Source organism: Lepidochelys olivacea (assembly GCF_965140295.1).
Source record: "Lepidochelys olivacea isolate rLepOli2 genome assembly, chromosome: 4".
Taxonomy (NCBI): domain Eukaryota; kingdom Metazoa; phylum Chordata; order Testudines; family Cheloniidae; genus Lepidochelys; species Lepidochelys olivacea.
The window spans coordinates 56832434-56847467 of NC_140414.1; the positions used below are offsets into that span (position 1 = coordinate 56832434).

Genomic DNA, 15034 nt, shown 5'->3' on the forward strand with positions numbered 1-15034 from the left:
AATGAAGGAAAATATAAAATTGCCCTTCAATTTTTACTTGAGGGTAGCTGGACACCTTATAAATTCACACCATCCACTGGGCTTTGTAAAGCATTTGAAAGATTAATACAGGTCACCTTTGATTACCTCATGATAAAATATTACAATATAATCCTATAATTTCTGTACCACTTATTTGGCACTTTGGCAGTACATGAACAAAGTGACTTGGAGCCAAATGTATCTGTTATGCTTATCTGAAGCAGACTAATGCAAGAAGGATTTTGATCCCAAGGAACAGTAACTGTGTTCCTCCGTGCAAGATATATTAATCTGGGTACAAACTTCCAAAGAGAGGGAAAAAAATAGAGCTGCCTAACTGCAGTTTGAGAATAGCTCTGCTGTATTTTACTAGAAAAGAAAATTGCATCCATTGCATCCACAGCCCTACGACCTGATCCTGCAAAGATTCACACATGTGGCTACATAGACTATGAGTCACCCAACTTACATCACTGAACACAAGTCTAGGATCAGGGTCTTAAAGTGCATAAAGGAGGAGCCATCTCCTTGTGAATAAACTGTATAAATTATTTGAACACAGCTTTTCAAAATCCAGACTTTTCAAACCTAGAAGTAGCAGCTAGTTTATAAATATAATGCTTTGTACTACTATTCATTTTTCATCTGAAGATCTCAAAGCACTTTACAAACATTAATGCATTAAGAGATTGATTCGATGGGCTTCAAATCAGGCTCTAAACCTTTTAAAACCTACATGAAGTAAGATATTATCCCCATTTCACAGCTCTGTAAACTGAGAAACAAAGAGCTTAAAGCCAACATTTTTAAATTGAAAAACTCCATTTTAGGTACCTCATTTTCATAGATGCTGCGCATGAACAACTCACATTGAAGTCAATTGGAATTGTGGGTGCTCCATGTAACCCAGACTTACACAGTGTTTTTATCTCTCTTTCTCTCTTGTGGTTATGCCACAGAGAGAGGTTAATGGACCTGCAACAGCTTTGCAGTAACAGCTGCATTTTCTAGCTCAAGTAGTAGAGACTCATAATTTTAGATTCAGAACTTCTGGGTTTGAACCCTGCTGCCCACAAGCCATCAAGGGTATTGACTTGTTGGTGACAGCGTGATTCAAGTTATTGACTTACATTGACATTTTGGAGCATCACACTGTGCCATGTCAAATATTAAAAGGCCACAAACCACACATGTGTTGTAATTTCACACACACATTTTTGAGACCTCTCTCGTTTCATTCATCTGTGACCATATCATACTCAGACATTTTTGAAAAATTTCCAGGACAGTTTTTCCCCTTTCAGTTTTCATTGATGCTAGGTGTGACATTCAAGTGTTAATTAATACAAATTGGATGCAGACCATATATTAATTAAACATGACACTCAAATTATTTAAACCCAATACAAAAATCAAGATTATACAAAGCATTTTGGTACCCTGCTTTTCCAAAATGACTGATAATATCAAGCCTTGGTAACTTGCTATAAGTCTACTGCTTCTTGGCTCCTTAGAAAAGAAGGAATAAATGAAGTGAAAAGAACACTGGAAAAGTCTAATAGACAAACTGACTAATCTCAGACCCCAAGGTCATAGCAAAGCAATTCATTTCTTGGCTTTTCCACAGCACAAGACATGATTTATCAATCTGAGAGCAGGCTTACAAACACTATACATCTCAATAATACATCCTTTGCACTGTGTAACTTTTTAAACAATGATAGATTGCCTGTGTTGAACCAAAGTTATATTACAAACAGAAACAAAATATTTGCAACAAAATGACCCTTAAAAAAAGAAGTATGCCAAATATAGTTAATCACAATGGCTAATTGTGCCATTTTAGAGCATAGAAGTTTCCTAATATATATGCCTCCAGGGATTTTACCAACTTCACATATTGTTACACATCAGGACACTAAACAAATGTCTTCTTTTCTTCATCATTTGATGCTGCTAATATTGGATACCATTGCAGTAGATTTGTTTTTTAAAATATAACAATAGTAACAAACAACCACGTATATTTCCAAAGAGAAAGGATGGTTTTGTGGTTAAAACTAGATTGTGACTCAGGAGATCTGGATTTAATTTTCAGCTACACCACTGTCTTCCTATTTGACCTTGAGCAAGTAGTTAATGACTGAGTCAGATTCCCATCTGTAAAATGGGAATAATACTTTCTTCTGTCTTTACTATTCATACTCTAATCTTGCACTGTGACTCGTGCAGGCTCGGCAGTCCACTTACATACATACGTAATGCAGGATTGGGGTTTTAAACTATCAACAATTCTGAACAGGGACCATCTCCCAACCTACTATCTGTTTGTGCAGTACCTGACTGAGTGGGGATCTGATCTTGATTGGGCCCTCAAGGCACAACTCTAATGCAAATACAGACTGATAATTTCTATAGCATTTTTCATCCCAAGGGCTCGTAAACGTTCTTTACAAACTAGGGTTCTGATCCTGAAATCCAATCCTTGCTGAAGGGCGACAATGAAGGGATGGATATCTGTAGTTAAGGTCTTGGCCAAAGACTATGAGGCAGTATAAGTTAGCGCAAAGCACAAAATAAACCTAAAGACCATATATGAGATTAATCTGAAGGTTCAATGTGCCCAATTTCCAGTCCTCTACATTTTACTTTCTGATACTGCTTCCTCTGTCATTTTTAAAGTAACAAGCTTGCTTGCTTTCAGAGTACCGGTTGTTAGCTCATTAACCGGTTTTTCAGTCCTGACAAGGCCTGATCCTTATCATGTATGAAAAAATGAAGAGAACACAGCTGCAGATGGCATGGTTGCATGATGTAATTTTTAATGAAGTTTTACTTTTAGGGTTATTCAAATATTTTTATCTTGAATAAGAATCCTTATTGACCCAGTACATATATGTAGAAGTTAATTTTACACTGCAGAAAAAGAAAAGATTTCACTGCAATTCCAAATATTCTTGGTTAACAAAATTATTTCAAGTTATTAAAAAATGCATAGTTGAGCAGCTGAACACTGTGACCTCAAAGTCTGCATGAAGCGATCATTAACCTCCATGTTACTTCAGGTCCCATTAGTACACTAGGGGCTTTGCTCTTTACACTTGTGCTTACAACAAATAAAGAATGAAACTCCAGGCTTGAGAATAAGGTAATTAACAGAGTTTCACTAGGAAATAAAAAACACACCTACCCTTAAATCTTTAAATGCACTTTTCAAAGTAAATAAGGGGTATATACCGTGTCTGAAGTGGGACTCAATGCTCCTCCATCCCAAGGCCAATAGTATTTTCAGTTTTAAAAAGTAAAAAAAAGGATTATCACGCATTTTCTTTTGGTTTATTTTCTCTTCCACTGTGTCTTCTGTAGCTTCAAGTATCTTTCCCCCCTCCTATTCAGCACCTGTGTATTCTCTATCACTTCTGTCTATCTGGGTTTTTACATCAACTTGGTATCCGAGTGCCTCAGGCTCAGAGGATTTAACCTATTTAAGGCCCTGATCCTGCAATTTGTTGCCCAAGTGCAGACAGCTGCCCCCTGCACAAATTCCTGCTGACTTTAAGGGGGTTTGTGTGGGTGCAGCGGGCCTAACCGTGCACAACCAATTGCAGACTGTCTCGTACACACACAGTTCCCAGCTGGAGGAGCTGTGGGGTGGCACGTTTTGGAGTTATTTGTTAATTATTACATAGAATTTTCTAATATATTTGATACACCCCAATAATGTTCCTGGTCCTGTACATGACACAGAAGAGAAGACAATCTATGACCTGAAGAGTTTATAATCTAGAAGACAATCAAGCAGCTGTCTGCATCTCCCTGTGCTCTTTAGCATGGACTCTAAAGTATTGGTCCGTTCCACTCACTTCATAATGCAGATATGGAGAGGGATTCATAGGATGAGCCATTGAAAAGGGGACTATGCACCAAATATGGGCATTTGACAGCTTTGTTATAAGGACGGTAGGTGCCCTAACATCTCCCTATTCCTAGTGATGTAATTAGTTAAATTCTCCACAAAACTCTTTAGGCACATTTTGTTGCAGGCTGGCAGAAAGCTGGTTGACACTGTTTGAGAATCAGCTGATCATTCACCCAAGTACCAGCTGCCAGTTATTTTACATGCTCTGCCACACCTAGAAATGCACAACTGTGACTGATTCTGAAGCAAACATTTACCTTGGCACATCACAACACAGAAGGAATCACCGCAAACTTCCTTGCTCCTGAAGTAATTTACATCTACAGCCATTTACAAATATATTACAAATTACACACCTGGAGGAGTCACAAATGTTAACTAGCTCAAGGCACCACCCTTAGTTTTTGTTTAAATCCCATCATGTAATACCACTCCAACACTGACATACTATGTGTGATCTTTAACATAACACTGATGGAAAGGATTCTAAGCAATGTCAGCATCACAGCTCGAAGACTTTATAAATAACAGCATGGCCTGACAAATACCCATCACCAGCTGCTGTTTAGGGGCCTGAGACTCAATGCTCATTGAAGTCAATGGAAACACTCCCGTTATTTCAGGGGCTGTTGAGTCAGCCCCTATTAATATTAGTCAAAGCTATCTTCAAAAGCCCCCCCCCCTTTTTTTTTGCCACAATAGCTAGGCAATGGTATCTTTCTACTCTATCTCTGGAGAAATTTCAGATGTAGAATTCCTCTCAGTATGCTTAACAGCAAGCAGCATCTTTACAATTCAGCCTTCATGCAGCAAGCGAATTTTAAAAAAACATCCATTGTTTAATTACTTCTGTTTCAGGACTGTTTAATGGAGTCTAAAAAGCCGCATTCAGCATAGCACGTAATAATTTGTTTAGTCCAATTGTGTTTTGATAGTTATTAAATAATGCATTGGAAACCCTTGTCTTTTTCTTATGTACTTCTACATTCATGTGGAGAATGTGCCATCAGATGCACAGTAAACATAGTAAACCTTCCTTTATCTCCCATGCAAAAAGCACCCTGACTAGGAAGAGTGATAAACTGATGCTTCAGCAGCTTTGTAGCATGGAGGAAGCAACCCTACACATGTAAAGCTGAGCCCCTTTTTCTGAAACTATCTTTTAATGGAACACATCAAATCAGCTGGACTATCAGAGTTCTGAAACAATACAGATCACCACAATTCTTTGGTCTGCTCCAGCTGTGCAAAGCAGCCACAATACCACCTTAACCAGCTCTCTAAAGATTCTCCATAACTAAGGGGAATCCCGCAATGGATGTTCCCATGAGAAAGGGGGTATACCTGGGGCAGCCTTAAAGCCACCTTCATGCTCCCCTCTTCCCAAGTTGTACTGCGTACACCTCAGCTGCAGATAAGGATCTAGCCCACTATATGTATACTCTGTTGGAGGTAATATTATTTTTATTTGTACTTTTAAAGAAAGAATAGTGTCCCTTATGTTCTAACCAGCAGAGCAGCAATATGCTCAGAAATACATAATACCTGATCTCACACTCATTTAACCCAATCGCAAAAAACTTGTGCTGACCTAAACAGAAGCAGGACAGTTCCAAAATTATCCATAACAAAAATAATTAGTAATATTGCTTAATTATAATATATTCTTCAGTGTGCAAGTAGTAATATTGCTTAATTACAATATATTCTTCAGTGTGCAAGTTCTCAAAAGGAGACCAAAGCCCTGAGGTAAGTGGGAAAGCGGGATACCGGGAGGAAGCACAGGCAGAAATGTCTGTGAGGGGAGGGCTCCTGCCTCATACTGGGAGTGAGGGGCGATCAACAGGTTATCTCAAGTGCTTATATACAAATGCACAAAGCCTTGGAAACAAGCAGGGAGAACTGGAGGTCCTGGTGATGTCAAGGAACTATGACGTGATCGGAATAACAGAGACTTGGTGGGATAACTCACATGACTGGAGTACTGTCATGGATGGTTATAAACTGTTCAGGAAGGACAGGCAGGGCAGAAAAGGTGGGGGAGTAGCCCTGTATGTAAGGGAGCAGTATGACTGCTCAGAGCTCCGGTACGAAACTGCAGAAAAACCTGAGTGTCTCTGGATTAAGTTTAGAAGTGTGTGCAACAAGAGTGATGTAGTGGTGGGAGTCTGCTATAGACCACCGGACCAGGGGGATGAGGTAGATGAGGCTTTCTTCCGGCAGCTCACGGAAGCTACTGGATCGCATGCCCTGATTCTCATGGGTGACTTTAATTTTCCTGATATCTGCTGGGAGAGCAATACAGCAGCGCATAGACAATCCAGGAAGTTTTTGGAAAGCGTAGGGGACAATTTCCTGGCGCAAGTGCTAGAGGAGCCAACTAGGGGGGGCGCTTTTCTTGACCTGCTGCTCACAAACCGGGTAGAATTAGTGGGGGAAGCAAAAGTGGATGGGAATCTGGGAGGCAGTGACCATGAGTTGGTTGAGTTCAGGATCCTGACGCAGGGAAGAAAGGTAAGCAGCAGGATACGGACCCTGGACTTCAGGAAAGCAGACTTCGATTCCCTCAGGGAACAGATGGCCAGGATCCCCTGGGGGACTAACTTGAAGGGGAAAGGAGTCCAGGAGAGCTGGCTGTATTTCAAGGAATCCCTGTTGAGGTTACAGGGACAAACCATCCCGATGAGTCGAAAGAATAGTAAATATGGCAGGCGACCAGCTTGGCTTAATGGTGAAATCCTAGCGGATCTTAAGCATAAAAAAGAAGCTTACAAGAAGTGGAAGGTTGGACATATGACCAGGGAAGAGAGTAAAAATATTGCTCGGGCATGTAGGAATGTTATCAGGAGAGCCAAATCGCACCTGGAGCTGCAGCTAGCCAGAGATGTCAAGAGTAACAAGAAGGGTTTCTTCAGGTATGTTGGCAACAAGAAGAAAGCCAAGGAAAGTGTGGGCCCCTTACTGAATGAGGGAGGCAACCTAGTGACAGAGGATGTGGAAAAAGCTAATGTACTCAATGCTTTTTTTGCCTCTGTTTTCACTAACAAGGTCAGCTCCCAGACTGCTGCGCTGGGCATCACAAAATGGGGAAGAGATGGCCAGCCCTCTGTGGAGATAGAGGTGGTTAGGGACTATTTAGAAAAGCTGGATGTGCACAAGTCCATGGGGCCGGACGAGTTGCATCCGAGAGTGCTGAAGGAATTGGCGGCTGTGATTGCAGAGCCATTGGCCATTATCTTTGAAAACTCGTGGCGAACCGGGGAAGTCCCGGATGACTGGAAAAAGGCTAATGTAGTGCCAATCTTTAAAAAAGGGAAGAAGGAGGATCCTGGGAACTACAGGCCAGTCAGCCTCACTTCAGTCCCTGGAAAAATCATGGAGCAGGTCCTCAAAGAATCAATCCTGAAGCACTTGCATGAGAGGAAAGTGATCAGGAACAGCCAGCATGGATTCACCAAGGGAAGGTCATGCCTGACTAATCTAATTGCCTTTTATGATGAGATTACTGGTTCTGTGGATGAAGGGAAAGCAGTGGATGTATTGTTTCTTGACTTTAGCAAAGCTTTTGACACGGTCTCCCACAGTATTCTTGTCAGCAAGTTAAGGAAGTATGGGCTGGATGAATGCACTACAAGGTGGGTAGAAAGCTGGCTAGATTGTCGGGCTCAACGGGTAGTGATCAATGGCTCCATATCTAGTTGGCAGCCGGTATCAAGTGGAGTACCCCAAGGGTCGGTCCTGGGGCCGGTTTTGTTCAATATCTTCATAAATGATCTGGAGGATGGTGTGGATTGCACTCTCAGCAAATTTGCGGATGATACTAAACTGGGAGGAGTGGTAGATACGCTGGAGGGGAGGGATAGGATACAGAAAGACCTAGACAAATTGGAGGATTGGGCCAAAAGAAATCTGATGAGGTTCAATAAGGATAAGTGCAGGGTCCTGCACTTAGGACGGAAGAACCCAATGCACAGCTATAGACTAGGGACCGAATGGCTAGGCAGCAGTTCTGCGGAAAAAGGACCTAGGGGTGACAGTGGACGAGAAGCTGGATATGAGTCAGCAGTGTGCCCTTGTTGCCAAGAAGGCCAATGGCATTTTGGGATGTATAAGTAGGGGCATAGCGAGCAGATCAAGGGATGTGATCGTTCCCCTCTATTCAACATTGGTGAGGCCTCATCTGGAGTACTGTGTCCAGTTTCGGGCCCCACACTTCAAGAAGGATGTGGATAAATTGGAGAGAGTCCAGCGAAGGGCAACAAAAATGATTAGGGGACTGGAACACATGAGTTATGAGGAGAGGCTGAGGGAGCTGGGATTGTTTAGCCTGCAGAAGAGAAGAATGAGGGGGGGTTTGATAGCTGCTTTCAACTACCTGAAAGGGGGTTCCAAAGAGGATAGCTCTAGACTGTTCTCAATGGTAGCAGATGACAGAACGAGGAGTAATGGTCTCAAGTTGCAGTGGGGAAGGTTTAGATTGGATATTAGGAAAAACTTTTTCACTAAGAGGGTGGTGAAACACTGGAATGCGTTACCTAGGGAGGTGGTAGAATCTCCTTCCTTAGAGGTTTTTAAGGTCAGGCTTGACAAAGCCCTGGCTGGGATGATTTAACTGGGAATTGGTCCTGCTTTGAGCAGGGGGTTGGACTAGATGACCTTCAGGGGTCCCTTCCAACCCTGATATTCTATGATTCTATGATTCAAAGAGATTTAACTGTGTGGAAAGTCTGGTGGGGATTTTGTGTGCGTGCACATGTGCATTTTTAAAAGAACACCTCATCTATATTGATAATAGCCATATAACTTACAGAGCCAGGAGAGGAATAGTGTCGAATACAAACCCTTGACCACCTCACCTGCACTCTGCCCACTAATGCATCTCCCCAGGACTTACAGTAGCATTCCAGACACTTGAACATAAGCAATAAGACTAATAAAAAAAACTGCTAGAAAAAGGTTCTTTTCCCCCACCAAACGAAATGTAGACTTCTCTCATTCTTTCTCACAAGATTATACTGTTCTGATGAATATGTGTGTGTGTTGTATGTGTATACACACATACACACACATGCACATATGTCAAGGTTCTTTCCCCACGCTGAACTCTAAGGTACAGATGTGGGGACCTGCATGAAAGACCCCCTAAGCTTATTCTTACCAGCTTAGGTTAAAAACTTCCCCAAGGTACAAACTTTGCCTTGGCCTTGAACAGTATGCTGCCACCACCAAGCGTTTTTAAACAAAGAACAGGGAAAGAAACCATTTGGAGACATCTTCCCCCAAAATATCCTCCCTCAAGCCGTACATCCCCTTTCCTGGGGAAGACTTGATAATAATCCTCACCAATTGGTACAGGTGAACACAGACCCAAACCCTTGGAGCTTAAGAACAATGAAAAATCAATCAGGTTCTTAAAAGATGAATTTTAATTAAAGAAAAGGTAAAAGAATCGCCTCTGTAAAATCAAGATGATAAATACTTTACAGAGTAATCAGATTCAAAACACAGAGAATCCCTCTAGGCAAAACCGTAAGTTACAAAAAGACACAAAAACAGGAATATACATTCCCTCCAGCACAGCTTATTTTACAAGTCATTAAACAAAAGAAAATCTAATGCATTTTCTAGCTAGATTACTTACTAACTTTCCAGGAGTTGTAAGGCTTGCATTCCTGATCTGTTCCTGGCAAAAGCATCACACAGACAGACAAAACCCTTTGCCCACCCCCTCCAGATTTGAAAGCATCTTGTCCTCTCATTGGTTATTTTGGGTCAGGTGCCAGTGAGGTTACCTTAGCTTCTTAACCCTTTACAGGTGAAAGGGTTTTGCCTCTGACCAGGAGGGATTTTATAGCACTGTATACAGAAAGGTGCTTACCCTTCCCTTTATATTTATGACAGCATACAGCCCACAAGTGTCCATTTTACCATCTTTACATAGCTTTTCCCAGGTTTTCACAGCTCAGAAGCCAAATGACTTATTTTCAGAATCTAGCCATTTTTTCTTTAAGGAGCATATTCATTTGTAATTATTAGGGGCAGACAACCAATAAGAGTCAAAAGGAAATCCATACAGTTTTTTTACAGGTGACCAGAGCGACAAGCTCATATTGGTTGTGAAAGACTGACACACGCTCACGTTGCTTGTTGTGTTACTCCGTGGATAACATTTACAGAGATAACCCTATGAGTGTCAGATCCTGGGTCTACAAACTCAGGCTTGTGGGGCTCAGACTACAGTGCTAAAAACAGCTGTGTAGAAATTGCAGTTCAAGCTGGAGACTGAAGTCCACCTCCCTCCCTAGTCTTCAGAGCCCGAGCTTCAACCCAAGCCCAAATGTCTACACAGCTATTTGTAGCGTCATAACATGAGTCCCACAAGTCCAAATCTGTAGACATGAGCTTTGAGACTCACGGCAGTGGGTTGCTACTTGCTCTGTAGATATACCCTGTGTGACTAAATCAAGTTATTCTTTTGCTGAACTGTAGAATTAGCTGTTTAGAACACTATTTAAACAACAGAAAAATTGTCACATAATATAACATTCAGAAACATTCTTGGGCCTGATTCTCCCTAGGAGGACACAAATAACTTCCACTGAATGAAACCATTGGTAGTTATTCGTATCCTGAAGGTGAGATTCAGAACTCTGGAGATCTACTTACTCTTCTGCTTTCTCTGCATATGAAAGCAGAATGCACATTGAGGTCACCAAGGGCCAGAAAGAGCAAATCTTCAAGCAACAGCAATTCAAATAGATACCAGATCCGCTGGAAAAAACAACTTGACCAGCATGCAGTTTCCAGGGATCATTGCTTTTTCTACAGCATTTTAACGTTATGATCATTTTTAAAAGGAAAGGGGGGGGAAATAAGGTACCTACTTCTCAGGATTTTCCACTTCTTCAGTAACAAAATTGAGGTAAAACCTAGAAAATGAGAGAAAAATTTTACAAAACTTTAGTGCATTTTCATCCTAGATTAATTTTCCAACAGTCATGTAGATGTTCTTAATTCATTAAACAGACCTGCCCATTATCACATTTTCTTTAGAGACCTACCTTTGCAATTATACCGAGGAAGTAAATCACACCTATTTATCCTTCTGCCTTCCTTCCATTTTGGAGGAAAAGTTGGCTTGCTAGTTATCAAGGAGAATACGACACCAGACAAAATCCTACACAATGCCAATGTGGACTGACATTGCACTTAGGGTTTTTTCCCAAGCTCACATACTGAAAAAAGTGTGGCCAAAAATCCCCCTTAAGCCACATAAATCTCAGTCTTAGGCCCTAGCCTTAAGCTTGCATTTGAGAGAATGTCTTATAAATGTTATATCAGTGACCTTGACCAGGCCTTTGGAGCAACCAGAATAGAAGCAATTTCAAAAGAATCCATCTCAGACTTTAACTACAACTTTCCAGTATTGGCTAATGTCATGTATATAGCCAGTAACCAAGGTCATTAATCCTGCGAGCTATGACACTGACCACTGCATGATCAATGAGGCCTTTGCACTCCAGTGTAAGAGCTAGACAAAGCTGTGTATCTGCATACATAAGGCTATGCAGAGGCCATAGTCCTACACACTGAGCACTAGTAAGTCTCAAACTTCTTGAGTAATTGTTCCCTAACTTGCAAATGCACAGAGTAAAAAAAGGGAGGGGGGAGTAACGTAAGGATGTTGGTTTATACCTAGTAAAGCAGTTAGCTACGTGATCATCTCTTAACTCTCATTCCAGCTGCTAGACAAAAATAATTTGGTGGCCATGCAGCAGCTCTCTCAGTAATGCAAGATCGTGTTTCCCTACATTCTTTGTTCTGCTTCTCACCCACCACTGATATACACAATACTCTGCTCCTGCACTATGCAGGATAAAATTCCAGACATAGCCAATAAAACATCCCTGCTCTTCATTTTACTACTGCCTCTTAGGGCGCATATTAAATTCAGCCAGTAACCTGGGTCACAACCATAGGCGCCAACTTTTCCTGGTGCCGGTGGGTACTCGTGCCTTCCCGCCCCCAGCCCCAACTCCACTCCTGCCCCACCCCCATTCCAACCCCTTCCCCAGAGTCCCCGCCCCAACTTCACCCCTCCCTGCCCCATTGGACTCCTTCCCCAAATCCCCGTCCTGCCCCTGCCTCTCCCCCACCTTCTCCCCGCTCCTCCTCCCCTCCCTCCCACAGCTTGTTACATCCTGAAACAGCTGCAAGCACTGGGAGGAGAAGCGGGGAAGTCGTGCTCATGGGGGGAGGTGGAGGTGAGCTTGGGTGGGGCAGGGAGCTGCTGGTGGGTGCAGAGCACACACCAATTTTTCCCCATGGTGCTCCAGCCACGGAGCACCTACGGAGTCAGCACCTATGGTCACAACACCAAATTTTGCCCTGCTTCTTCACAGTTATTTTATTGGATTAAATTAGCCACATGTGACTAACCCAGCAAGGCTAGTGTGTGACATACCTCTTAGTGCTCTGGTCTGTTCTGCTCTAAAGCTATCAGTTTGAGCTAGTGACAAAGAGAGAGAGGTAGCTTGGAAGAAGCACTGGCAAAAGTTAGATCTGATTCTGTTTACTAATTTTGTAAAGGGCAAATAAGGACCTAGGATTAAAAGTCGGTAGCTGGGAAAGGCAAGGCAAAAAGTGATTACTTTTATTTTAAATGTACGTTTTGAGGAGCTCAGTGTTTTGGTTGGGAAAGGGAGGTACCTAGGTCTAAGAGGTATAAAGATAATATTTTTAAAACCTATTTTACAGCCTCAAGGGTGAGTAATGTCCAAACAAGGGGTTTTCAAAAGTAGCAATAAAACAAAAATTATCATTAAGGGGAGTATTTTAAGCCAGAGTCCATTTCACAGGTAAATGAGAGAAAGAAATAAAGGGGGGGGAAGGGAAGAGAGATTTCATATAATCAGGAAGATTTCTTTCAGCTTTCAAAATGCCAGCTCTATTTTCTGAACCTCTTGATTCTCTAGGGTGCCCCCCACACAATTGAATGTGTTTTGTTCAGTAATTCACTGGGCATGTTTGTAATGCCCTTCTACAAAAGGGGAGTTACAGGCTGGCAGAGAATTCAAATATCTGACTCTACCCATTGCCACCCCTCCCACCTCCAAAAAAAACCAAACCCTTCTCATTCAAGCCTCATCCTCTGTATAAGGCAAAGTGTTTTGGTGCCTGTGAGCAGTGTGTAAATGGGGAAAAAAGGCTTCCAAACAGTTCTCAAAATAAACCCTGTCTGTGCATCGCAGTACTTTTTAAACTCCAGCTGCACAGTATATAGATATTGCACACTGTGGAACACCTATAGAGCATAAATAAATTATAAGGAAGAAGCTAAAAACACCAACCTGTTTCCAGCCTACAATAGTGTCATTAGTGACACGGAGAGAGAGAGAACTTGGAGGAAAGTTCTGAGTAAGATACTTTGAGCCAGATTCTGATACCATAGTTCACACCGACTAGTACTTTACTCCCACTAAAATGACGTAAGGTGCTAGTCCACAAGTGCAAAATGGTCTTATATCACTACTTTGTGACCTAGCTAAAGTTATTAATATACCCTTCTAAGCACTCAGTTTTTACTTGTCTTTTGGGCTACATTTTCTTAAAATTAGAGACCGAGGTCCAGAGGAAACACAATTCCTCTTGCAAATTGTTTAACTGCCCATATAAAACAGTATTTGTGCATGCAATTACCCATATATTTAACAAAGGGAATGTTTTTTCCTGCTTTGCTTTTAATTAAAATGGATTATGAGAATTAAAGTATAGTCCTCCTTGTTCACTTCAGCTCCATCCTGAGGCCAAAAATGTAAATCAATAATTATTTTGAGCCAGATTCGTCCATGCTTACTCACCTTACTCTGCAAAAATACTCTCTTTCCTTGATGGGGCTACCCACAGAGTAACTACTGAACATAAGTAAAACCAGCAGAATCTGTCTCTTAATACATCACGTAATTCAAACTAAGATATACATGAGGTGGTTGAATTCAGGATCCCAACAAAAGGAAGAAAGGAGAGCAGCAGAGAGTCCAGGACCCTGGACTTCAGAAAAGCAGACTTTGACTCCGTCAGGGAACTGATGGGCATGATCCCCTGAGAGGCTAATGTGAGGAGGAAAGGAGTCCAGGAGAGCTGGCTGTATTTTAAAGAAGCCTTATTGAGAGCACAGGTACAAACCATCCTAATGTGCAGAAAGAATAGCTAATATGGCAGGCGACCAATTTGGCTTAACAGAGGAATCTTCAGTGAGCTTAAACACAAAAAGGAAACTTACGAGAAGTGGAAACTTGGACAGATGACTAGGGAGGAGTATAAAAATGTTGCTCAAGCATGCAGGGGTGTAATCAGGAAGGACAAAGCACAATTGGAGTTGCAGCTAGCAAGGGATGTGAAGGGTAACAAGAAAGGTTTCCACGGGTATGTTACCAACAAGAAGAAAATCAAGGAAAGTGTGGGACCCTTACTAAATGGGGGAGGCAACCTACTGAAAGATGATGCAGAAAAAGCTGAAGTACTCAATGCTTTTATTTGCCTCAGTCTTCACAGACAAGGTCAGCTCCCAGATTGCTGCACTGGGCAGCACAGTGTGGGGAGGAGCTGAGCAGCCTCAGTGGTGAAAGAACAGGTTAAGGACTATTTAGAAAAGCTGGACATGCACAAGTCCATGGGACCAGATGCAATGCATCCTAGAGTGCTGAGGGAGTTGGCTGATGTGATTGCAGAGCCATTGGCCTTTATCTTTGAAATGGTGATCAAGGGAGGTCCCAGACAATTGTAAAAAGGCAAATATAGTGGCCATCTTTAAAAAAGGGAAGAAGGAGAATCCAGGGAACTACAAACTGTTAAGCCTCACCTCAGTCCCCGGAAAAATCATGGAGCAGGTCCTCAAGGAATCCATTTTGAAGCACTTGGAGGAGAGGAAGGTGATCAGGAACAGTCAACATGGATTCACCAAGGACAAGTCATGCCTGACCAACCTGACTGCCTTCTATGATGAGTTAACTAGCTCTGTGGGATGGGGAAAGTGGTGGATGTGACTTTAGTAAAGCTTTTGATACGGTCTCCCACAGTATTCTTGCCAGCAAG

General features: G+C 42.0%; 1 protein-coding gene across 1 annotated transcript in view; it reads right to left on the bottom strand.

The window, feature by feature from the left end:
* Positions 1-15034, bottom strand: part of SLC7A11 (solute carrier family 7 member 11) — a 75017-nt gene that overhangs the window by 33194 nt on the left and 26789 nt on the right. Inside the window, exon 6 of the mRNA XM_084627144.1 lies at positions 10825-10869. Coding sequence (XP_084483270.1) covers positions 10825-10869 — 45 coding nt within the window. The remainder of the gene's footprint in view (positions 1-10824; positions 10870-15034) is intronic.